At 43.7% G+C, this 23,679-nt stretch overlaps 2 protein-coding genes across 19 annotated transcripts in view; one reads left to right on the top strand and one right to left on the bottom strand.

Annotated features, from left to right (window-relative positions):
- The window catches only part of lrba (LPS responsive beige-like anchor protein), a 179,758-nt gene extending 160,414 nt beyond the window's left edge, over positions 1-19,344 (top strand). For 3 of the 8 annotated variants that reach the window (XM_034585812.1, XM_034585804.1, XM_034585841.1), the window contains 8 exons: positions 2,133-2,325; positions 3,990-4,055; positions 5,769-5,924; positions 8,302-8,469; positions 12,665-12,766; positions 13,438-13,634; positions 17,752-17,903; positions 18,500-19,344. In XM_034585812.1, the coding sequence (XP_034441703.1) occupies positions 2,133-2,325; positions 3,990-4,055; positions 5,769-5,924; positions 8,302-8,469; positions 12,665-12,766; positions 13,438-13,634; positions 17,752-17,903; positions 18,500-18,590 (1,125 nt within the window). In that variant the 3' untranslated portion in view covers positions 18,591-19,344. The remainder of the gene's footprint in view (positions 1-2,132; positions 2,326-3,989; positions 4,056-5,768; positions 5,925-8,301; positions 8,470-12,664; positions 12,767-13,437; positions 13,635-17,751; positions 17,904-18,499) is intronic. The other 5 variants (XM_034585863.1, XM_034585830.1, XM_034585852.1 and 2 more) reach the window with 3 other exon arrangements.
- Positions 8,764-23,679, bottom strand: part of dclk2a (doublecortin-like kinase 2a) — a 48,331-nt gene continuing 33,415 nt past the window's right edge. For 8 of the 11 annotated variants that reach the window (XM_034585945.1, XM_034585926.1, XM_034585953.1 and 5 more), the window contains 2 exons: positions 22,936-22,975; positions 19,026-22,890 (listed from right to left, as the gene is read on the bottom strand). In XM_034585945.1, coding sequence (XP_034441836.1) covers positions 22,265-22,890; positions 22,936-22,975 — 666 coding nt within the window. In that variant the 3' untranslated portion in view covers positions 19,026-22,264. Of the gene's footprint in view, positions 8,798-13,247; positions 13,254-19,025; positions 22,891-22,935; positions 22,976-23,660; positions 23,674-23,679 lie in introns of those variants that run through there. The other 3 variants (XM_034585897.1, XM_034585964.1, XM_034585973.1) reach the window with 3 other exon arrangements.

Raw genomic sequence — 23,679 nt, 5'->3', positions numbered from 1 at the left:
GTATCAGTCTGAAAATACAATGATGGATCAGTATCCCTCAGAGCTACAGTATCGACTCTGCCTGCTTAACGCTGTCTCTGACTTCTGTTCTACTCTGAAGTTGGCACCGCTTTGCTTCACATAAGTCTTAATTTTCTGGCTCATTCTCCTCCCCCCCCCCCCCCCGTACCCCCTGTCTTTTCTCTCTCTCCCCGTCTGCAATTGTGGGGAAGAAAAGTCTCGAGGTTTTAAAGCATCTCCTCTCTCATCATTAGCGAGGTGTGTGTGAAAGGGAGAGATCACAGGCATTTGTGTGCATGTGTGTGTGTGTGTGTTAAGTGAAAAAGGTTTTGCTGGAAACCTGGGCCTGAGCCAGATTTTCCACCTGAGCTGGAAGCTGGATCAGCAAAGGAGAGCAATGAACAGCAGTCCTGAAGTGACGGCTTTTTAAGGGGCACAGAGTGCAGCCAGTGTGCCTGCCTGTGATGGACCGAGGCCCCATGAGTCCCTATTAGTGTGGTGTCCCTGTGGCGCTGACAGCTGGCTGTAGACCACCACCTAGTGCACACACACACACACACACACACACACACACACACACACACACACACACACACACACACACACACACACACACACAAGCTCAGACTGGTGCTTTGAATCGTACTGTACCGACAAATTCCTTTGAAATATATTTATTATTTTTTTACTCCTCCACATCTAGTTTTCAAGCACAACATTCAGACGCCAGAGAACATTTCTGCCGCTCGCCACTTCTCCATATTCCTTCCCAACACCCCTCTGCTCTTTGCTTTAAAAATCGTCCTGCTCTTTACTTTCTCTCCATCCTCTCCTACACGAGTGTGTTGTCAGAGTGTCGGCGTCTGCCCGTGCTGGTGGTAATGATACTGTCAGTACGTCTGGTTACCTGTCAGATGCACCGGATTCACTCAGGTCTGCTCCTGACGTTAAACACTGATGTTCCTCTTCTTTACACGCGAGGAGGAAAATGGCTCCGTGTTAGAGCTGCTTAGTACAAACAGTCTTTATAAGCTCCTGTCTAACCACAGGAAACAATGTGATGGGTCAATGAAATCTCTCGCCGACTATTTTGACATTGTTATCACCGACTGTGCATAAGTACAGACTTCCATTGTTTTCATGAGTAAGTCATACTTAGAACTGGTGCTGAAACAAAACATATTGTCAAGAATTAATAATGTTTTACAATATTAAGCAAGAAGGCCAAACATTCTCTGACTCCAGGTTATGAAAAATTGTGGATGGGATATTGAATCAAACTAACTAAGGTGAGGATGCCACCTTGAATAGTTCAGTATTTTCTCAGAAGTTTAGTTCCTAAAAAAAACGAAAGCTTAGTGGTGAAAAAAATATTATTCAAAGTATTTGAAAATGAATCTAATCTGCTGCATTATTTAACACACATATAGACACAAATGAAAAAACATCAACATCAAGAGTAAGGTTTTGTTAAGATAGTCCTTTGATTCCCATGGAGGAAATTCACAGCAGCACAGAATAAATATAGGTAAAAATATATATATTAGAATAGTATAAAATTAAAGAAGAAGTATATGAGAACAATTTGACGTTGAACACAAAGGCACAAAAACTACAGTAGCTTCACCTGGCACCACTAGAACAGCTTCATTGTGTCTTTGCAAGTCTCTGAACTCCACTGGAGCAACGAACATCGTTCTTCCAGAATATATTTCCTCATTCGATGTTTTGATGATGGTGGTGAAGAGCATTGTCTTACGTGATGGTTCAAAATCTCCCATAGGTGCTCAATTGGGTTCAGATCCTGTTTCATATACATTTTTCAGAATTTCCCTTTAGATTTCTCACCTTTCTGTACCTAAAAATGATCTAGAAATCCTGTTTTCCTGCAATGTTACTTAACAATAACAAGCTCCTTTTTCTTAGCTTGTCTGTGCTACTTAAAAGCTGCTATCCTGCTCAGGCTTCCTAACTTTCTGTCTTTCCTTCTCTTTTCCTCCCTCTGTTCCTTTTCGTTTAACACCAACTGCGGCCCGCTTCCCTTCGTCTTTTTCCGTCCCTCTCTTTTGCCTCTCGGCTCTCCTCCGTCTCTTCCCTGCGTTCCGTTGTCCATCCCCCGGGGGCTTGAACAGTATCTTCTCCTGCAGACGCCGCTGATGTTCACGGAGCAGATGCAGCAGGACGTTATCATGGTGTTGAAGTTCCCGTCCAACTCGCCCGTGACCCACGTGGCAGCCAACACGCAGCCGGGTCTGACGTCGCCTGCCATCATCACTGTCACCGCCAACCGCCTCTTTGCAGTCAACAAATGGCACGGCTTGGCAGGTAAGAGATTCATGTCCCTGCGCACACAGGCTGTAAAAATGTAACTAAAATGGTTTGTTTTCCGTGATTTTTAAGCCTGATTCTTCTAAAATAATCTTTTGGTACCACCGAATTATTTTCGCACTCCCTCTCCTCATCGCTTTCCCCTGTACTCAGCGTCTAATTAATCTGAGGATTGACCCGTCTTGTCTCTAAAGGATGGACATTGATTCGGGAGACAGTTGACTGTGTCTCCTGGATAGCAGTATCAAATGTGACACATGCAGCAGCCAGCGTTAGGTCTCGTGTCCACCCCCATACATCAGCCGCTCACTTCACAAAACCGTATTTACTCAACATCCATCCCGGCCCCGGAAGAAACATTAAATCTGATATCTGTGAATTTATGGGGATGAAGACTGATTGGTTTCGCATAGAGAGTACAAACCTCATCCATGCGCACCACAGACCCCGACTGATTAACCTAAACTGTTTAGCGAGCCGGCACGATAATAAACAAAGTGTGCTCCGCTCAGAAGCAGCTCATTAATTGGGCGGATTTACTGGATTCTGCATGTTGCTGTTAAGAAGAGATAAAGAAGAGAGAAATGGAAATGAGTGCAGATCCAAACTTCTTTTCAGGAGAAGTACGCTTCCAACTTTTGTTCATGAGCATAGTGAGAGCAACACAAAGCTGCAGACATCACTCACATTTTAATGTTTTTGCTTTTAGAGTAGAGGCAGCTAATGGACGATGCACATTGAGCTCCATGATGATTAAACACTGCACCAGGGTTTGTGTTTATAATCAGTTTTGTTATGATATCTAAATAATTAAACTGGTGCATAAACAATCAGTCATAGATGAGTTGATCAACAACAAGTTACAGTTCGGTTTGATGAATGGTTTGGATCAACTTCTCAAAATGCTAGAATCACGTCCTTCTCCACCAAAAGACTTTTGAGTTTACAAATTTGGATCAGACAAAACAAACAAAGGGGAGAAGTAGCATTGAGCTCATAGAAACAGTGAAAGATGTTTGTCCTGAAATGTTATTGAAAACCTCCACATTAGTACTTATGAGTAAAATGGTTCGTTTCAGAATATACGATATTGGCCCAACATCTCACTAAGACAATGTTGGTTTATCTTTGAATCTCTCACACGTCTGTATGTGTTAAATTATGCAGCCAACAATTTATATTTTAATCTGAATTATTAATTGGTTGATTAAAAAACAATTCAAGCTGATGGATAATGAAAATATAATTGCAGCCCTACATCAAACCGTGTGAGGATTATTCATTGCCCAGTGTCTTAAAGAAATCTTTCATTATGTTCGTCTTTTACACTTGAATACAGACAAGTCCTTATTTTGATTCCAGTGCTGACGTAGCGGTGTGGATAGGTCTGGTTTTATATAACAGCTGCCGACTGCTGACGTGACACGGTTGTGCAAAGAAAAGCATTTTGTAGCACGTGAGGAATCGTGGTCTCTATGGCCTCGATTCCTTCTGGACATAATTGATGTCTAATTCGTGGAGGAGGAACTTCTGTGCTCGGCGGGTGACACTGACTTTATGGTTATAAGTTTCAGTGTTTTACAATGAACAGGAAACCAGTGGCTCTCTCACAAGGCCACACGATTACAATATTAATCCAGTCTGTCTTCCTCCTCTGTCAGGTCATCAGAGCGCGACGGTGCAGGACCAGCAGTACCAACTTCCTGTGGAAATTGACCCGCTCATAGGTACGTTGTCATTTATGGCTGCAAAAGAATCCACATAACCTGCATATTCTTTGCATAGTGTGAGCTTATATGTGCATTTTTTGTGTGCGTGTGTGGATTTATGTTTGATTACCGCTGGCATCTTGGTGACTCATGGCAGTCTGCGCTGCCGTGTCCCTGGACAGTAGATTAGAGTTGTTTCTCAGCCTCTGCCCCAGTTCACTCCTCATGATATAGCCCCCTGCTCTCACACTGAGCCATTTGCATGCAAATTGGAATGCAATGAGCTGTGGCCTAGGCCGGCATTTCATCATCAACTCCCCCCCTCTTCCTCCCTCACCGCCGTCCCATCCCTCCCTCCCTTTTTGCATCCTCTTTGGTTTAATTTGAGCGGAGGGAAAGGACGCGTGTCAATGGAAATGAATATGAATGTGGTAATAATGTGTGATTGAGAATGCACGGCGGACGGCTGTCAGGACAATATGGGCGCCTCTCATCCTTCACGACTTGTTGATGAGCAGGAGAAGAGTGCCGAGCCGCGGTGATGTATGGGATGCACTGGTGGAGCAGGGAGAGAGACCCGGCACTTCCATCCACTCCCGCCTTCGCCTCTCTGCTGCCGCTTCTCCTGCAAGCCGCTCGCGATCTCACGCACGTCTGGCTGGGGGGGAGGGGGGTTCTGTCTCTGTGAATGCTGTAGTCTCACACAACCATTTCTACACTTCTGTACACTCTGCTGAAAATAACCAGGCGCTAGTCTCACATATTCATCTTTATTTGCACGTTCAGCATTTCTCTCTTTCTTTGGATCCGTATTTATAAATTCAATGCAAGTTTTATAGTAGCATTACAGTGGGAGTGTGTTTTCAGGCTAATTTTATCCTCTGAATCTCAGATATATTTGTTTTATTTTATCATTAGATTTATCATTGTTGTTTTCTCCTATCTTTCCATTCAGATAAGGCACTAAATAGTATATTTCTGTGCGTGCGTGGGAGCGTGTCGATGTTTTGAGGGCGGTTGAGGGGATTTCTGTGCTTGTCAGTAATATATTTACACTGTTTGCATTCCTGGAGGAGTCTGAGCTAAACACAGTAAATTGAGGATGAGCGCCGAGCCAACTGTGGCCGCGGGGGAATGTTGAAAACGGGTTGAAATATCAGTTGCAGCATGTACACTGGACTTTCTCACTTTCCATACTCTTCCCTGACACCTGTTCTCCGGCGCTTTTTGACCCCACCGAATAAGAAATACTTCACAGTGGACATATCTCTCTGGGAAAGAGTAAAAGGCGCCACTTACGGAAGAGAGAACGTCGATAAATTTCCTTTCTAACTAACCATTGGCTGGAATTACACGAGCAGATGAATGTGCGGTGCGTGCTCTGACTTGAGTGGTGGACATATTTTGTGAAGCTCCACACGCTCCATAATTTCTCAGACTCTCTCACACTCTCACGAACAATGTGAAGTCCTGTAAACTTCACCTCCAGGATGTTTTATGTATTCTCTCACAAATCTTCTCTGTGCCGTGCAGTAAAACTTAAGTAGAGATGCATCGGAGTGTGAACTCTTTGAAAATAGCTGACTCGTAAAAACAGTAAATTGTGTGTTACAGGTTATCGATTCAACACCTTTCTGTGCATGTCTCCATTTTTATCATGTAATCTTTTATTTTGTTCTCTCTCTCTCTCTCTCTCTCCTCTCCTCTCCTCTCCTCTCCTCTCCTCTCCAGCCAGTAACGTGGGCAGTCACCGCCGTCAGATCTCAGACCTGCTGGACCAGAGCATCCAGATCAGCTCGCAGTGTTTCATCATCACGGCCGACAACCGCTTCATCCTCCTGTGTGGCTTCTGGGACAAGAGCTTCAGGGTCTACTCCACCGACTCAGGTACTGAGATGTTGTTCTGTTGGGATCAGGAAAATCACAAAAAACTGCTTCTTTCTCGGGATAATATGATTGACTTAAGATCTCCAATTCCATTCTGCAAATTTGTAATCCTCCTTTTTGTCGTTTTCTTTCATTTTACACAATAAATACTCATTCCAACGTTTTTGTGTCTCAACCAAAACCTCAAACTAGAAACAAAACGTGCCTTCAAAACACCATCTACCTTTAGGGCTACATTTTTAGGATGGAACAATAATGAAATATATGAGTTCACAGCTATTTGTAAATTTCTAAAGGTAGAGATAGTTATTTACATGTAATATACACGTGTGAAATAATGCAAGTTGATACCAGGTCCATTATTTGCCTAATAAATCCATGAACCCCATAAAATGTTAAACTCTAACAGTAATATAAAAATGCACTGGAGGTGTGGCAATGAAATTGATTTTCCATTCATCTTCTAGCCAGAGGATGAACCCTATTAGTTTTTGTGACTCTCGGGCCACAGCGTCAACTCTGAACCTCAGATGTCTCATAAACTCATAAACAGATTTCCATGAATTTTAAATGAAAAGATTAAAGGGATTAACCTTTTTAAGGTTAATGAACCTCCACGGGCTTTGCTCCACACATCTTCTGTGTATTTTGGGTTTTGTGCTACACTTTCGTCGCATGTGATGTGATGATTATTGCAGTTCCTAGTAGCCTTTAGAATTTGACCAATTTAGATGTTGGGTTCAATAACCGATGCAGTTCACAGTCTCTAGTGTTTGTTGTGCCACAGATGTTGTTCTCTGCTCTACTGCACTGTTTCTGTAGAAGTCCCCGTGCAATCGTTATGAAATTTGCACAATTACTTGGCACAGCAGGCCTTTATTTTCCCCTTTATTTTTCCAGTTCAAGGCTTGTGTGCTGTCAACAGTTCATGTCCCCGAAGTCAGTTGTTCAGTTCAACTGTTGAACTGGATCATTTCTTCAAGAGGTTTTCAATTGTGACAGGAAGCTGTGGGTTTTCAGGTTTGATGCCCTTTTGTCAAGTTATTGTAGGAGGTGTAGTTATTTAGAAGAGTTGGAATGGAAAATTATAGAAATGAATCTCTGACATAAATAATTTTTAGCTCAACATCCCAATAATATTTTGGACTATTGTTAAACTCTGTGTTTATCATTTGATGCATTGTGTGTCTGAATGCTATTAAGATGCTTGGTGGAAGATTCACACACACACACACACACACACACACACACACACACACACACACACACACCACCAGGTCAGGGGTCCTAAATGAAACTGTCTGGAGCTTCATCTCTGCACGCTGCTCCCCAGCTCTCCTCCCTCAGCCCCATTCAGAGTCCTACACACATCTATACAACCAACCCAAATTCAATTTCTATAGGCCAGGCCCTCCCTGTCTCTTAACTGAGGAGGAAGGGATGGAGGGATGGGAGCGCAGAGATAGCTCTATTGTGCTACTGCCACCGGGGTGTACGACTGGAACGTGAACACAGTTTAATCGCACTCGCTCAACAGCTGCTACCAAGGTCCCCAAAGCCCCCAGGTTAAAGAACTGAGGGATTTTATCAATTACAAGACTTGATTGGTACACGTGCACAGAACACATAGCCTCATACGCATGCATGCACACACATCCAATTTAATTTGTCTGCGTGTGCGTGCCCGTGCGTTCTGGAGCGGATGAGTGTGCAATACGAGGTGCATGGTAGCCATTATTGCAGCAGCCATCATTACTTATTTTCAGTGTTTATAAAGATGTCAAACATTTTACATCTTTGATGTCTCTGTTCTTCTTTGGAAGTCAAGTCAGTGACCCACCCACTTTCATAATAATCCTCATCTCCTCACTGAGCTACGGCTTAATTATCGAGCGGAGGGCGATTCTGACGCCCAGACAGAAATGTCATGTGTTGCAAACTATTCCCTTTTTGACTGCGAGAGGTCACACTGTGAGGAGCGTAATGAATATTAGACAGCTAGACAGTGGAGCTGTGGTCTGGAAATCTGACAGCAATTAGACTCTTTATAAATACACATGGAGCGCTGTGCATGGGCACGCACACACACACACACACACACACACACACACACACACACACACACACACACACACGCAGAGTTGGAACAAATATTTATCCTTGTCTGGGAATTAGAAGACTGATCCTGTAGAGGAACTAGCTGAGCAGACAGATGATCAACAAACACGTGGTGTGGAGTTTGAAATAATTACATCCAACAACACATTTATATGAGGTTTTGTCATAAAAGCACAATAAGTGGTCCTGTGTATGTGTGTATTGTTCAGACGCGGCCGACAAATGAATATTTATTCGACATATTTGTGTGCTTTTGCAGGCAAACTGACTCAGATAGTGTTCGGGCACCGCGACGTGGTGACGTGTCTGGCTCGCTCCGAGTCGTACATCGGAGGAGACTGCTACGTCCTGTCGGGCTCCAGAGATGCCACCCTGCTGCTGTGGTACTGGAACGGAAAGCACAGCAGCATTGGAGAGAGCCTCGGCAGTAAGTATACTGGCCAACCAGTCTGATATGTGAACGCACGCACACACACACACACACAGACACACACACACACACACACGGGTATTCTCTGAGTGCTCACTCTCCCAGACAGTTGTGACTCTGTGATTTACGGCCTCTCTCTGTAAAGTAACAACTAGTTTCGTGTGACCAGGCCAGGCCTCCTGCATACAGATTGGATTTCGCAGCACTGTCGCACCAGGAACAGCTTTCGATAATGTGTTTGAGATTGTGTGTGTGTGTGTGACCAGATAAAGCGTGTGTGTGTATATGTGTATATGTGTGTGTGTGTGTGTGTGTGTGTGTGTGTCTGTGAGTCTGTGAGAGCTTGAGAGAATCTGTCTTTAATGTGAGTGAAAGTGAGAGCCACTTAGAGACGTTAAACGTGACGTTGGGGGTCGCCGGCCGGCACGTGAAAGTTCACCACCATCCGAGGGCCACGGGGTCACGCTAGTCGATAAAAGTGAAAAATGTCGCGGGCCTCCCTGATGTTACCATAACATGTGGCATCAGCCATGATCAAAGCACCGTGCGCACATTGCTCAGTACTTAGCCTCCCCTGTGCTAATTTGGTCGGCTTAGATTGACGTACACTATGTTAAGTGATCTATTAAAAAGGGGGCTGGAATTTATGACAAATTGTGATTTGGTTAATGAGCCACATTGGCTTTTGATTTTATTTTGGAGGGGGGGGCGGCTTTTTAGATGATTTTGTCACTTACTTCAGGTACGATGAAAAATGTTTTCTCTTTCACATTAGTTCCTTCACAGGGACTTAAAAAGAAAGGAGATAAAAAAGAGGGATGAGCATAAACCACATAAACCTCATTTTCTGCTCTTGATTTGTTTTATCTATTAATTATTTATACCTATTTTTTAAAGTTTCTTTTACTCACCATGTCTAAAACCTTGATTAAAAAAAGTGCTCTTTAGAATTAAACACATAAAAATCAAATTTTTCAGCAGCATTTTGTCTACTTCAGATTCTTGTGATCTCCATCACAGCCTACAAGTTGCTGTTTACTGACTTTGACTGAATGTTGCAAGGTTACACAAGGTTTAGATAAACTGACACAAATAATCACATCCTTCTGTGCTGCAACAATTCGACTGCATATTTCCAAGAGCGCACTGGGCTTTGATTGATTTATGGAATTATTATATGCCTAAAGATGTTCTGTTTTTGTGTACCCGTGCATGTGCTGTGTATTTTCGGGTAAGCGTGTGTTTGTGCGTGTGTCAGTCTAACCTCAGTTGGCTCAGTGCAGTTACCGCGCTGGAGCTGGAGGAGCAGACAAAGCAGTCGTCATCCCAACGTCTCACCGCCACAATGTGATGCTCCATTGCCCCAGACCACAGGAGGCTCACCCAGACATTTAGCTCTGCTGTATACAACAAACACACACACACACACACACACACACACACACACACACACACACACAGTCACATGTACTCACAAAATACATAGAGACAGCAGACTTCGTTTTTCTTCGTCCAAAAATTAAAACGTGTAAGATTAAGCGGAAGGATCCAGACAAACTTATATGAGAGCATGTGACACACACACACACACACACACACACACACACACACACACACACACACACACACACACACACACACACACACACACACTGCTTTTCATGCATATTGCTGTGTAAATATCTCACACACTTCATAAGCTGGACTGAATTGCCTCAGAATGGCTGATGCACACACGTGCACATTGACCAATACCAACACATTTCCACAGACACCACTGCCATCTGCTGGCCACAGTGGAGGTGACACTTGTAGTCATGTGGAGTTTTAGATTTTGAGTTTTAAATTGACTGAACTTTCTGAGGATGACGAACATTTTTCTTCAGTTGTTAAATCTCCAGCAATATTTGCATGTAGCTGTAAATCTTTTCAAATCTTAAAGAAATGTTGATATTCACACCATCATGTATTTATTCATCTTATAAATTTAAATGCACACATTTGAGTCAGTTTATTTAAATTAATAGACTGTGAACTGCACCTTTAATTGACAACTGCCAATACATTGCAAAACACATCACTTTCCAGCACTTTCCAGCAATATTCTACATGTCTAAGTGTCTACTCTACTTTATGTTTAGCTACAAAAAAGAGAGAAACATAGAAGGAAGTAGAAGCAGAAGTGAAAATCTACTAATTTTACCAACCAAAGCCAAACACCTCTTGCCCTCACATGTCCAGACATCCCATAGCCTCCCAGTGTCATTAGTTTCCACCTAAAGTCCCCAAAGACTGGAATCTGATGCTGCCCCAATTCAAACCAAATGGCAGGTAGAGGCTCGAAAAGTTAACAAATGTACCAATATCAGTTTTATTGACGAGATCCAACATCCTGCTTATCCTCACAGGCTTCTATGGTCTAACTTTACTTTTATCACCTGTTTTCCCCAGTGTGTGTGTGTGTGTGTGTGTGTGCGTGTGCGTGCGTGCGGCTGGTTTTTATTTTCAAAATGAACCGGTCAGCTGGTCACATGGAGTAAAACAAGAGGCTGACCGATTTACGAGTCTTTCACAGACATATCGGTATCTGGGGTTCTATCTGCTGATATGTGACAATTATTTTGCAGAATAAATGATGCAGAAAAGATGTTTATTTTCTTAATTCAACCTCTATATATTTGGTTGTATTTGTGTTTTCTTTTTATTTGTAGTTATGGTTTAACTTTAAATTTTCAAGCCACAGTTATATTTCTTTGTCATGAGATAACAGCAGCGTAATAAGTGAGTATCCTAAGAGTATCTCATACCCATCTGAACATGGATTGTTTCAAAGTGTTCTATGAATAACACATGTATAGACTCAGTTGTTTTATTCATGGTATATTAATCTGAAACACTGCTGATTCAGTCTTTACAGTCTGTACATGTGACTGGAGTTCGCCCTCTCCTTTTTCACGAGAGGGTTCACTGAGCAGAATGTCGTGTATAGTCTTTCTCCTAAATCTAATTAGAGCGTAACGGTAGCTATAGCTGACCTACCTGCCTTATTAGTGAACCTGCGCTGAGTTTTATATCATATAATTCAATTAAAGAGAGAATCTAGCAAACTGAAACTACTCACTGTATGACATAGCTGGAATTTCCCATAAGAAATTAACCATTTTTTGCTTGGTTGATATACGAAGGTTGGTGGAAAAATAGTGTCTTTAAACCTTTTTAGTTTTTTTTTAAATCACTCAGTGTCATTGCTGTGTTTCTCTGTTTGATCTGAACTTGACCTCTAACAGAAGAAGATGGGGTCACTAAAGACGAGGCCCCCTCCCAGAGCAATAAACCCCCAATGAACCCCGAACTGACCTTACTACTGGCCACTGACACACACACACACACACACACACACACACACACACACACACACACACACACACACACACACACACACACACACACCACCACTCACCTCCAGTTCCTCATCTTTCACGCTACAAGACGACAAAACGTTTAGAAACCGTATCTGTCGCCCGTCGATGCGTCTACGCTTGTTGAAAAATATTTATTTGCAAAGTACACAACAGAAAATGCAGAAAAGTCTAAACTCCATGCGTCTGAGCGTTTGTGAACATCTGACTGGACAGATGTGCTTTGTACAGACGGGGGAAGTGCAAGGCGGTTTTGTTTTGTCGCTCGCCCTGACAGCTCAAACCCAAACAAAATCACACAATCCTTATGACTTCAGGAACGTAACTCTCTCTCTCTCTCTCTCTCTCTCTCTCTCTCTCTCTCTCTCTCTCTCTCTGAAACATCTGGATCCAGTGAAGGCAGTCATGGGGAGAGGGTTTTAAAGATAGGGAGAGGCGGTGGGTGACAAGTGCTCGAAAGGGAGAGTGAATGAGGGGAGAAATGTGTGTAGAGGAAAACAGGCTTGATGCAATAATACATGAGCTTCTATGGAAAAAAAGAAATCCTCTCTGAGCTGAACAAATGATTATCCTTTAGGTTTCTGTATTTCTATGTATTTCTGTGTGTTATGTGTTTTGACTGCGTTGACTTTATCATTTCATTTATCAGAACTATAAAATATGGATGAATGAGGATTTCCTTTGCTCCGTGCTCCCTCTAGAGACCAGTGGTGGTTATACCCTGTACCGTGGTGCTGCTCTCGCTAATATGTGTTGTGTCTGTGTTTCCCCAGCAGAGTTCACCACACCCCGGGCCATCCTGACGGGCCACGACTGTGAGGTGACGTGTGCAAGCGTGTGTGCGGAGCTGGGCGTCGTCATCAGCGGCTGCAAAGGTGAGATTTTTCTGTTCGTCTGAATAAAAACATCCAGAGTCTAAATTCATACTTCACAACAAAGCGCCCGTTCAGACCTGGTGTTCACATCCGTCCTTAGTGATGCGATCGCAACTGGGAAGTTCAGGTCAGCTCCAAGACTCAATCTGCATTCAGAGGTTTAATGTGGCGACATTTTGTTTTGCTGTGTGAACGCAAATCCAGGAGAGATTTGACTTACTCAGCTGACGTCCTCTGCTACAGTTTAAACTTATTTTAACGCTTCTTTATGCCGATAGGTCGATATGTTTGTGGCCACAATATCAACACAGATCACCACATAACAACTAATACTTTTCTTAGATTGGTAAAATATTTCTTCATAGTTGCACACATTCATTCATTCCCTCTCTCTCACTCTCTATCTCCATCTCTCTCTCTCTCTCTCTCTCTCTCTCTCTCTCTCTCTCTCTCTCTCTCTCTCTCTCTCTCTCGCACCGACAAACAGTGACATCAGACACATCTGTAAACTTCGTGATGCATTGTAATGTCAGGTGTGAACCGACGACCTTAACGTTGTTCACTTATGATCGGATCTCTCACGTCTGAGAGAAAAAGACTTTCATAATAAAAGTTTGTTACCCACTGAGCTCATCTAACTTCATGTATCATGTTGTGTTGTCTGTTTGCAGAGGGTCCTTGTCTGATCCATTCCATGAATGGGGACCTGCTGAGGACCCTGGAGGTCCCGGAGCGGTGCATGCGGCCCCGCCTCATCCAGTCCTCCACTGAGGGACACTGCATGATCTATTACGACAAGGGACAGTTTTGTCTCTTCAGTGTCAACGGCAAACTGCTGGGACACATGGAGGTAGAGGACAGCATCAAGGTGAGGAGACTGCTCTCTGCATGAGAACGCATGCGAAAAATATGTGTGTCTGCACCACATCAGCGTAAGAAAGTCCTCTCACTGATTAAAGCCGTTCTTACCGTTGGAGATCTGAGAAAAGTCGGGGGGTTTTCCTCGGGGCAAACTATGGTTTCACGTCGCCTTTATTCTCTCACAATCACACACCAGAGGAAACGGCCCTTTTGATCCAGGACCCTGTTGTCAGGTCAAATTGCGTCGGCAGCCGTTGCAGAGAACATTCCAGAGGAGTGGTCAGCTCTGGACACCGACACCATTAACTACCCTCCGGCGCAGGACGACACGTTTCCCACATTTCCTCCCTTGTGGCTGGAGTGACACAGGATAACGGCTACTGCCTTTGGTTTCCCGACCCATTGTTTCCGGTTTGGCCTGGGAATTGTAAGCTGGCTCTGACAGACAGCCACACGCCTGTTTCCCATTAAGAAAACCTCTGGTGCCGAGGCCCCTAACCTGCCAACCAGCCTGCTCCGAGAAAACAGCTCAAGACTGTGATATAAACACAAATATAACTTGTATAGGAAGTGGTTAATTCATACACACAGACAAATCCAAAGTTTGTGCTGTTGTAAAATAGGTTTCAGAGCACTCTGTTGTTTCTTAAGCAGGAATGAAGTGTCAGAGCTTTGTGTTTGTCTCAGGGCTCCTGCGAGCTGTGACTCTGGAGCAGCGCAGGTCCTCAGCTCTGCTCTCGTTGTAAATTCCAGCCGTGTCAAATGGCATTAAGAAAATCTTAACATCTTCAATGAGGCTGCTGGAGCCTCGGCCTCCTCCCGCCTCGCTCCCCTCAGCTCCACCCCGCTGGTCCCGAACTGCGGCAGTATTTAGTGCACTCGTGTACATACCAGAATCAATCTTCTCTGCCGTCGGAGCCTCCGCACAGTATGACTCCAGGATAAATAAGTGTGTGTCCCGGCCTGCAGTATCTACTTAGAGCCGGAGAGTAAAACTGAGAAAGAGAGGGAATGTATGCGCTGTGAATTTATAAGGGTCTGGAGTCAGAGGTTAGATGACAGGCTAACAGTCGGCATCCTAGTCTAATAGCAGAATCAAGTGACAGGAGCCATACTGAATGGATTACAGTCTTTTAAGTACTAGTATAACTCAGGCAGTGTAACCATTCCAGCGTTTTTTCCTCCCCAGCCTGCGTCCATGTTACAGGGGGATAAACAGCACCATAAATTCCACTTTTTACCTTCCCTGGTCCCAGCGTCCACCCACCGTTCCCCACAAGAAGCAGGAAATATGGGCATTAAAAGTGCATGTGTTCCTGCTGCACTCATTTTTTAGTCATCTGAGCCCGGGTAGCCATCTTAGCTCCCACAGAGCCATCGGCCATCTTGTTTGACCGCCCAGTGGTAGAGGTCTGATTTATAATGTCTGTCTGCAGCCTCCTACCTGGCCGGGCTGACATGTCTGCCAGCTCCCCGGCCGCCCGCTGCGCTGCAGTAAGGTCACGGACTCCGTTAGTAGATACACACAAAATACAGCAACTGGTAAAAAAGTTCTTACTGTCTTTTTTTATTTGACTGTTATCGTGGAAATACAGCATCTGTTCAACTCATAACTAACTGGGCTTATTTTATCAACTCGTGAAGTGTAAAGCAGCACTAAGAAATAATTTTATTATCTGTGTAACATGGAGGGGGGGTCACTCAGCTCTACAGAGGGTTTCAGGTTCACCACCTGCCAGTTAAGCCGATTTCACACATGAACTTTGTCTTTTACATATGAAGAACATAGCAGGAGATTGTCCAGGCGTGTTCACGACAACAGGGGAAGCGTGTGGAGGTGGTGTCTGGGTGTGGAGGTGGTGTCTGGGTGTGGAGGTGGTGTCTGGAGGTGGTGTCTGGGTGTGGAGGTGGTGTCTGGGTGTGGAGGTGGTGTCTGGGTGTGGAGGTGGTGTCTGTGTGTGGAGGTGGTGTCTGTGTGTGGAGGTGGTGTCTGGGTGTGGAGGTGGTGTCTGGGTGTGGAGGTGGTGTCTGGGTGTGGAGGTGGTGTCTGGGTGTGGAGGTGGTGTCTGTGTGTGGAGGTGGTGTCTGGGTGTGGAGGTGGTGTCTGTGTGTGGAGGTGGTGTCTGGGTGTGGAGGTGGTGTCTGGGTGTGAGAGGCAGGACGTGACGTGTGAAGTCCGCCAAGTAAATCATGTGTTTTTGTTTACAACACGTCGACGCCGTTGTCGGCCTTCATCGCCTGAAGCTTCTGAATCTCATTGTCTTTCCAAGTTGACGTCTTCGTCCGTGTCTTCTACATGTGTGGCTCCTCTTTTTCATCCCCAGATATTTGTATCATTTTCATTTTTGCGACCATCGCATGTTAGAAACATCGTCAACAAACCCACTCGCTCGGAATTCTTTGCACATTTTCCTGCTGTTTTCTCACATGGGCTCACTCTGACGTTTTCTGGACATTTCACCAGGGGGTTGGCAGGAAAAAATTCTGGAAAACATCCAGAGCAACAGACTCAGACATTTGCATTCTCCAATACAGATGTAGTAACTTTAATAAGTTGAACGTATTTGAGCGTTTGGCAGCTACAGAGTTTTCCATGAGTTGGTTGAGACCAAAATGAAGGTAAAAGGAGAGTAGATACTAGACTTATATTCATCAAGTGACTAAAGAATTACTAATCATGTGCATATATGTGTTTGCAACGTGCTGCCATAACATACAGGTGATAGTATGTTAATGTTATGTTTCTGAAGTCTTCTGCTGCCCCCAAGTGGCCTAATACCAAACCAGTGCTACTTTAAATTTTAAATCTTTCATTACAAACTATTTAGAGGGTAACATTTTTTTCCAATGTAGTCACGTTCATCACGATTTGCTGGATAATGGTTTGATATTTATTCATGTTGTCAGATTAACTCCGAACGTTGATGCACACGACAACTACTGTGCACACGAAACACACTTAAAGGACACGAATCAAAACACAGCTGCACTCAGTCATGCTTCGTTCACGGCCATCTTGGATGATGATCTGACGTCGCAATCAGTCTGGATTGATTCTGGAGGCGTCTGGCCAGCGTGCAGCATGCGAGTGCATCGCTGTGTCCATTTCATGCGCCTGTCACATGTGCGTCTGTGCCGATCTCAACTCACGAGAATGAGAAACAGATTTTTTTTAATTCAGTGCGGTAGGAAATTACCCAAAGTTTTTTTTATACATATATAAACATACACAAAAGATTTACCTAATTTAGGCTGCACGCTTTTTAATGTCCAATCCGCTGTGCACTGCTGCTCTTGAAGGGTTATTTATGTTTTCTTAACCAAGTCAAGTTCCTGAAAATGACTTGTTCCAACTTCAGAACTGAAGGTCAAGTTTCATTTCGCCTATTTCATATGAGCTTGATTCGATGCACATGCTGCTGCCGATGATTGAAGCGTCTCTCGCTGAATCGCTGCAAACTGGCTGCAGCTGAGCGACGGCCCGGCTCCTCGTCACGAAACCGCAAACGAGAAAAAGCTCTAAATTAGTGTCACTTGCTGCTTTTAGAAACTCGCATTGTGCCTCGTCATTTCATCAGCTACGCTTACTCGCCGATTGATGCTCCTGACTGTTCAAGTTCCAGCTCCCACTGTACACCGTGCACATAATGGACTCCAACACACGACTTGATTTGTGTACGTCTGAATCCTGCGGGAGCCATTCAGCTGTTACAGTTTGCAGGAAAAGCAGATGAGACGAGTAAATCTCGGAGCCGCACTGTGGGGAGCCATCTTTGTTGCAAGTCGGGGTTTGTGTACAGAAAGCCCTGAAGGATGGCAGCTCTGACCTGGGATCTTTTGTTGGATCACATGACCTCACAGTATGAGCTTAACTTTGACAGACGAGACAAACTGGTCCCAGCTCGCCGGACCTATTCCCAGACAATTTATGCTCCTGGTGCCAGGTTGAAAAGCTTTTTGCTGCGGCAGAGTTTTTCTGAGCACAGTTTACAGATGATCCAACAACTCAGGACGTCTCCTGTTGAACTGGTTACCATCAGGAAACTAAACAAAAGCAAAAAATAAAATCTCTCATGTTCATTCAACAGATATTAATGAGCTTTCCCTCTGTTTGTCCCGGGCAGGCCATGCTCCTCAGTCGTGATGGCCAGTATCTGCTGACAGGCGGAGACGGGGGTATAGTTTCTGTCTGGCAGGTTCACAACCTCAAGCAGCTGTTCGCGTACCCCGGCTGTGACGCAGGAATCCGCTCCATGGCCATTTCACACGACCAAAGGTAATCAGCACACACATAGCACACACTTAGGGATATTTATGAAAGTATACATGAAAGATTCTTCCTCCTATGAAGGGAAAATATTACAAAGAATAAAATCCAATTCACTTATGTCTAATTTCATTCAACTATATTTAGATATTAGTAAACTATATTTAGATCTTAGTAAAAACATTACATTGATCATTTTGTGACATTTTTGAATTGGTTACTACTTTTTTCGACAGTGTAGGAATAAAATAGAAACGGTCACATTTTGATACGGTTACCAATAATTGGCAAAAGTTAAAAGTCTTAGCATCTCTAGTTTGAAAAGTCTTATATTCATTTTAATATTAATAGTAGATATTTATTTAAATTATGTAAAGTAAAGATGATGAAAACAATAAGTACTTTATACATTTGATACTACAATACAAGTTTTGTATGTAAAATGTTTATTTAATTAAGTATTACTTGTAGTTAAATGCTCCTTCTTTGATGCAGTTAAGTATAAATATGCACTTCAAATACGAGTACAAACTTACTTATTTACTTCAAATTAAAACCTTGACACTTGACACGGCCTCATGTTGTTCCCTCCCTCCTCCGCTCAGGTGCATCATCACTGGGATGGCTTCGGGAAGCATCGTGCTCTTCTACAACGACTTCAACAGGTGGCACCACGAGTACCAGACCCGGTACTGAGCCCAGCACTCGACTGACAGAGTGGGACACTGACGAAGATCCAGACCGTTGCACGAGTGAATCCTCGACAAAGGCACCGTTCTGTGTATCCTGTTCTCCTGAATGTATCTCACAGAGGGAAAAACAAAAGATTTAAAAAAACAACTACAACCTGTCCTGCTATAGTAAAAGAATCAAACTATTTTTTAAAAAGGGCATTACTATATTTTGTAGATCCGATAGAAACTTTTCATATAAATCATAGGGTGGGGGGGGGGGGGGTACGTTACTGTACGGTTAAAAAAAAACGAAATCTATTTTTAGCTGTAAGAGTCTATTTTCATCTCCTCCGGAAAAGAAAAGGAAAAAAAGGGGAACTGTGGGGAGTTTGTGAAAATGCTTTTCTCTTGACTTAAAAATCCAAATATTTGTGTACTTTAGGGTGAGTGATTTTTCTTTTTCTGTAGGTGTGTATGTGGGAACTAACTATTAAGTAATCATTCACTTTTACCAACACAGGCGTTAGATAGGAAAATGTTTGAATAAATAATAAATGTATCGCAGAGAAGGATAAAAGAAGAGGGAATATACATATATATAAATTATACTGTTTAAATGTTAGTCTTTCATATTTAAAAAAAAAAAGTCCATCTGTACCTCTGCGCTTGCATTTTCTGTGCATGGCTCATTCCTCAGACACAACATATCAGCGCAGATTTGTCACATTATCATTTAATACTTAAAAACAAAAAAAATCAACCACTTCCCTGCATCAGTGATGTTAAAAAAGAGCTTTACACTGAGGAGGAGGACTTTTATTTCTACGTTTTTCTCCTAAATGACTGAATAAGCAAACAGTGAGTCGCTCTTTTTCCCAAACGGATTAATCTCATCATGTCGGTATGACGTCACACCTTCTTTTGCTTTGTCGCTCAATAAATGAAATCATACGTCAGCTCCACATCTTCAGAGTCCTCGTTGAGCCTCGTCTCCGCAGCAGCTCGACACTAAGCGAGAGGTGACATGAAGGACTTCCTGCGTTTCACTCTTTTGTCTTCATCCATCGCAGACACCGGGATGAGTGATTGTGTTAAGATGTGATTCGGCACTTAAATGGCGTTGAGACATTTTCATTTGGGCCTCGGTTAAAAACAAACGTCCACTCGTGTCTTTTGAATTATGAATTTTTGTTTTTGAGGACACATTCCTTTTGATGTTTAAAGCTTTGGTGTGGTTTGAATCTACAACTCTGAGAACTACTGTTTATCTATCAACCGATATTTTTGCAATCATTTTGGAGTGTTTTGTGTGACGAGTTCTGACAATAAAACCCAATTTTATAACTTGAACGGTGCTCAGTGTCGAATGTGGGTTGCACGGCGCCCTCTAGTGGCCAACGTCTGGTGTTACAAACACACACACAACACAAGCTTGTTCATTTTCAAGTCTTTATTGCATTTTTAGTTTTATTCATTTTTCCTCGCGCTGCCGTTTCAAAACAGTGGGACATTAAAAGCTCTGTCTAAGTTAAAAACTCCAGTTTCAGCTCTACCTGTTTGTCTTCATACAAATTTCCCTTTTTTACAAACTGCTATGACAAAGCATAGGAAACTAAGTAGGAATACGTAAGAGGAGCTCAGCGACCAACCTGACTGAGCGTGGGGGGGGGGGGGGGTGTCTTCATGCAGCTGAGAGCAGGAGGAGTTGACACCACTAACACCAGCTGAGCAGTTTAAAACCAGCGAAAAACAAACCACTAAGAGAGAAACTGAGGATGCACAGGTTGGTTCTGATAAAGGCATCATGAAGCAGTTGGCCAGCGGCGAGGCACACACACACACCTGTCGCCTTGACAACACATTCATCCCTACTTTGTAAAGCCAACATATTTAAAAAGATCAAATGACAGGAGCAGCGTTGAGGAGTCTCATGCAGCTCGTCAGCGTGTTGTCACCAGTGGGAACTCTCTGAACCGGACACTGGGATCGAACCAGTATGTGCATCTTGTCCGTCGCAGCAGAAACTTCACATTGACAGAAAAGTTTCTTCACATTATGAACAACAACATTTTAGAAATAATAAATGACAGTTATTGTGTAATTGAACGTGTCAGTGAGTCTTACAAACCACAAGGGGTTTAAAAAGTCATTTACTGAATGGACTTGACTCGGTTTTGACCAGGACATTTCTTTCTGAAGTGTCTCCGTCTCCCTTAAAGCAACACTATGCAACTTTTAAACTTAAAACATCCACTTGAACTTGGAATAGAAAGAATGTTTCCTCTTTCTTTTCCACTCCAGTGGGTGCGATCGCAGATTAAATGACCAGAATCAGCCTCAGCAAGTTCAAGACTAACACCGAACTGTAGATTAGTTAAAAAGACGTGTTTATCTTCAATTTTCAATCAGGAAACTTTTTAAATATCAATAATTCTCATCAGAGTTGGGTGCATTTGTTCAGGAAGCCGGGGATCATGGGTCAAATCCACCGTTCAGTTGTGTTTCAGTTCAGCAAGTGGGGTGATGCAGTCAGAGCTCGGGTCATCACACTGATGGACTCTTCTCTTCTCTACATGAAAACCACTCAGACAACTGAATTAATAACCATGTGTAGCTGCAGGGGGCGCTGCTGCTCAGTAGAAGTTGCACAGTGTTGCTAAAATACCTCGAGGCTGGAAGGGATTTAGTTTGTGGTGATAAGAGCCTTAAAGGATTCAACTTAAACAATGTTCCAGACGCTCATTTCACACAGGCTGTACGTTAAATACTAAATACTTCTGATATACATTTGTTTTTATGAATTCTTCAGATTACCAGGGATAGTGTTTGATAGACAAAACTGTATTTTTGAAACCGAGCACCACAAACAAACATTTCTCAACGAGATCTCTTCACCTCTGAGCTGCTCATAAGATAGAATTTAAATATAGGAAATATTATTATGATTGATTTTACCAATTGTTTATCTTCACGTTACCAAAAATATTATATGAAAAATGTCCTCTTTGGTTTATGCAGCGTGTGACGAGTCATCTTTGTTACAGGATGAGAACAAACTGCACAGGAAGCAACAGAAAATGATCTTTAGCTTGTTTCTGTGTTTAAAACTAGAGTCTGAGCAGATTTAACAGTTAATCCTCACTTCTACAGACTTACTTACTTCATTGTTATTAGCTGCTTGGTACTTTTATCACATTGTAGATTTGTGGTTTTCATGAGCAAAGCTTTTTGCCAGAGAAAATACTGCCGGTGGTTATAGTTGGTATGGTGAAATATAAATGTGCCAAAAACACGTTCGGACATTTGATTTTCTGAAATCTTTGTTTTCCGGGGATGTTTGAGTGTGACGAATATTTACAGAAGAGCCACAGGGACAATAAATAAAGGAAAGAATTCACATTGATGTGATACAGTCCGACTTCCAAGGACAACCACTCAGAGCACGGGGTTTCATTTCATTCCCTTTATCCACATCCTCCCTTAATAAATACAAACCTATATATACACAATCAACTCGTTTTTCACACACTCTGGAAAAACACCTCCCATCCTCCGCTTCGGAGAACGAGTGAGAAAAGAAGGAGTGGACGCAGCAGTCACTGGCTCAGGTTACAGATACAGGGAGAAGCTGGAGGTGGAGGTTCACTCTCCTCACGTCTAATCATATATATGTGTGGAGTGAATGTAACCACATCTTTAAACCTCTATCAGCTCCTCAGGAGGCGGAGGGCTGGGAGGAGGTGGGTCGGATGGAGAGGGCGGGGTCATGGATCGGGGCGGAGTAGAAGGAGGAGAGGGAAACAGGGTCGGATGGAGGGGAGAAGGGGGGGAAGGTTCCTGTTTGGTCGGGGAAGACAGAGGGAGGAGCACAGCAGGTTTGACGGAGGATGGGGAAGCTGGTTCTGTGGGGGAGGACGACTGGTGCAGTGATTCTTTGGTAGGAGAAGAGGAGGGAGAGAGGGAAGCTGGTTTGGGAGGAGATGAAGGGGAAGGACAGGAAACAGCAGGAGGGTCTGAGGAGGATCCAGACTCCTGAGGGGGAGGAACGGGAAACGGTGCCACCGGGAACGATCCGGCACAGGGTGACGGCGAGAACCGGAGGGAACTTACAGGAGCGGAGGGAGGGAGAGGAAGCAGAGCGGGTGATGGGTCAGTTTCATTCGGAGGCTGAGAGCAGGGAGGCTCGTCGTCAGGCACAGACGTGGTCAACGTGGTGTCGGCAGGTTCTGGTACTTTGGCGTGTGATGGTGGTTTGGGTGGAGGAGCCGGTCCTGACTGCGAGGCCGGTGGGATCGGGAGGGAGGATGGGACTTGGTGGCGAGCTGGCGAAGTTGAACTCGGCACCGATTGGGCGCCTGGACAGCGACGAGCAGTGAGCTGAAGGGTCTCCTTATCTAGAGCCGTGTTCTGGAACAACAGACGGAGACAAGTCAGCTGGACACGTTGATCCCTGAGACGTTCAAGCAACGTGAGATAAAAAAAAGATGCTGGAGAAAGGGTCAGTTTGCAGATATTCAAAAAGCTTGATCATTAAGTAATGACCCAGTTTTTGTTTTTTCATTTATGTGAATGAAACAACACGTGATGAAATGGACACGAATAAGTGAATAAGATGAGTAAAGAAACGCACAGTATGGTTCGCACAGTGGAACGACCCCACAAGAAAGAAAAGCCGATCACCAAGTGCTACTGTATGTGCAGGAAAAAGGGCAAATGAGAAAAGTCATCCATCCAGAATCTTTACTGGAGCTGGAGCCAATCACACCAAACATCCTGGTCGCCAGGGTTTCACAAGCAAGAATAACCAATCACGCTCCCATTCACACCTACAGTCAATTTAGAGTCTCCAATTAATCTAACCCCCAATCTGCAAGAAAACAGCCAAGGGGAGAACATGCAAACTCCACACAGAAAGGCCCCGACTGGGATTCGAACCAGGAACCTTCTATATGGGAAATCAATTTGCCCATTTGCCCTGATTGAAGCCAATGACCTGTTCCAACGCGGGACAGGAAACGGACTAAACGTGACGTTCCTCATTTGCCCTTGTGCTGAGTGCCAGCGGCAGGAGAGTCGAGGTGTTAGTACATACCATCGTCTTGGAGCTAATT

This window comes from Hippoglossus hippoglossus, chromosome 1, assembly GCF_009819705.1.
Source record: "Hippoglossus hippoglossus isolate fHipHip1 chromosome 1, fHipHip1.pri, whole genome shotgun sequence".
In the NCBI taxonomy this organism is placed as follows: domain Eukaryota; kingdom Metazoa; phylum Chordata; class Actinopteri; order Pleuronectiformes; family Pleuronectidae; genus Hippoglossus; species Hippoglossus hippoglossus.
This window is presented reverse-complemented; position numbering and strand designations above follow the sequence as displayed.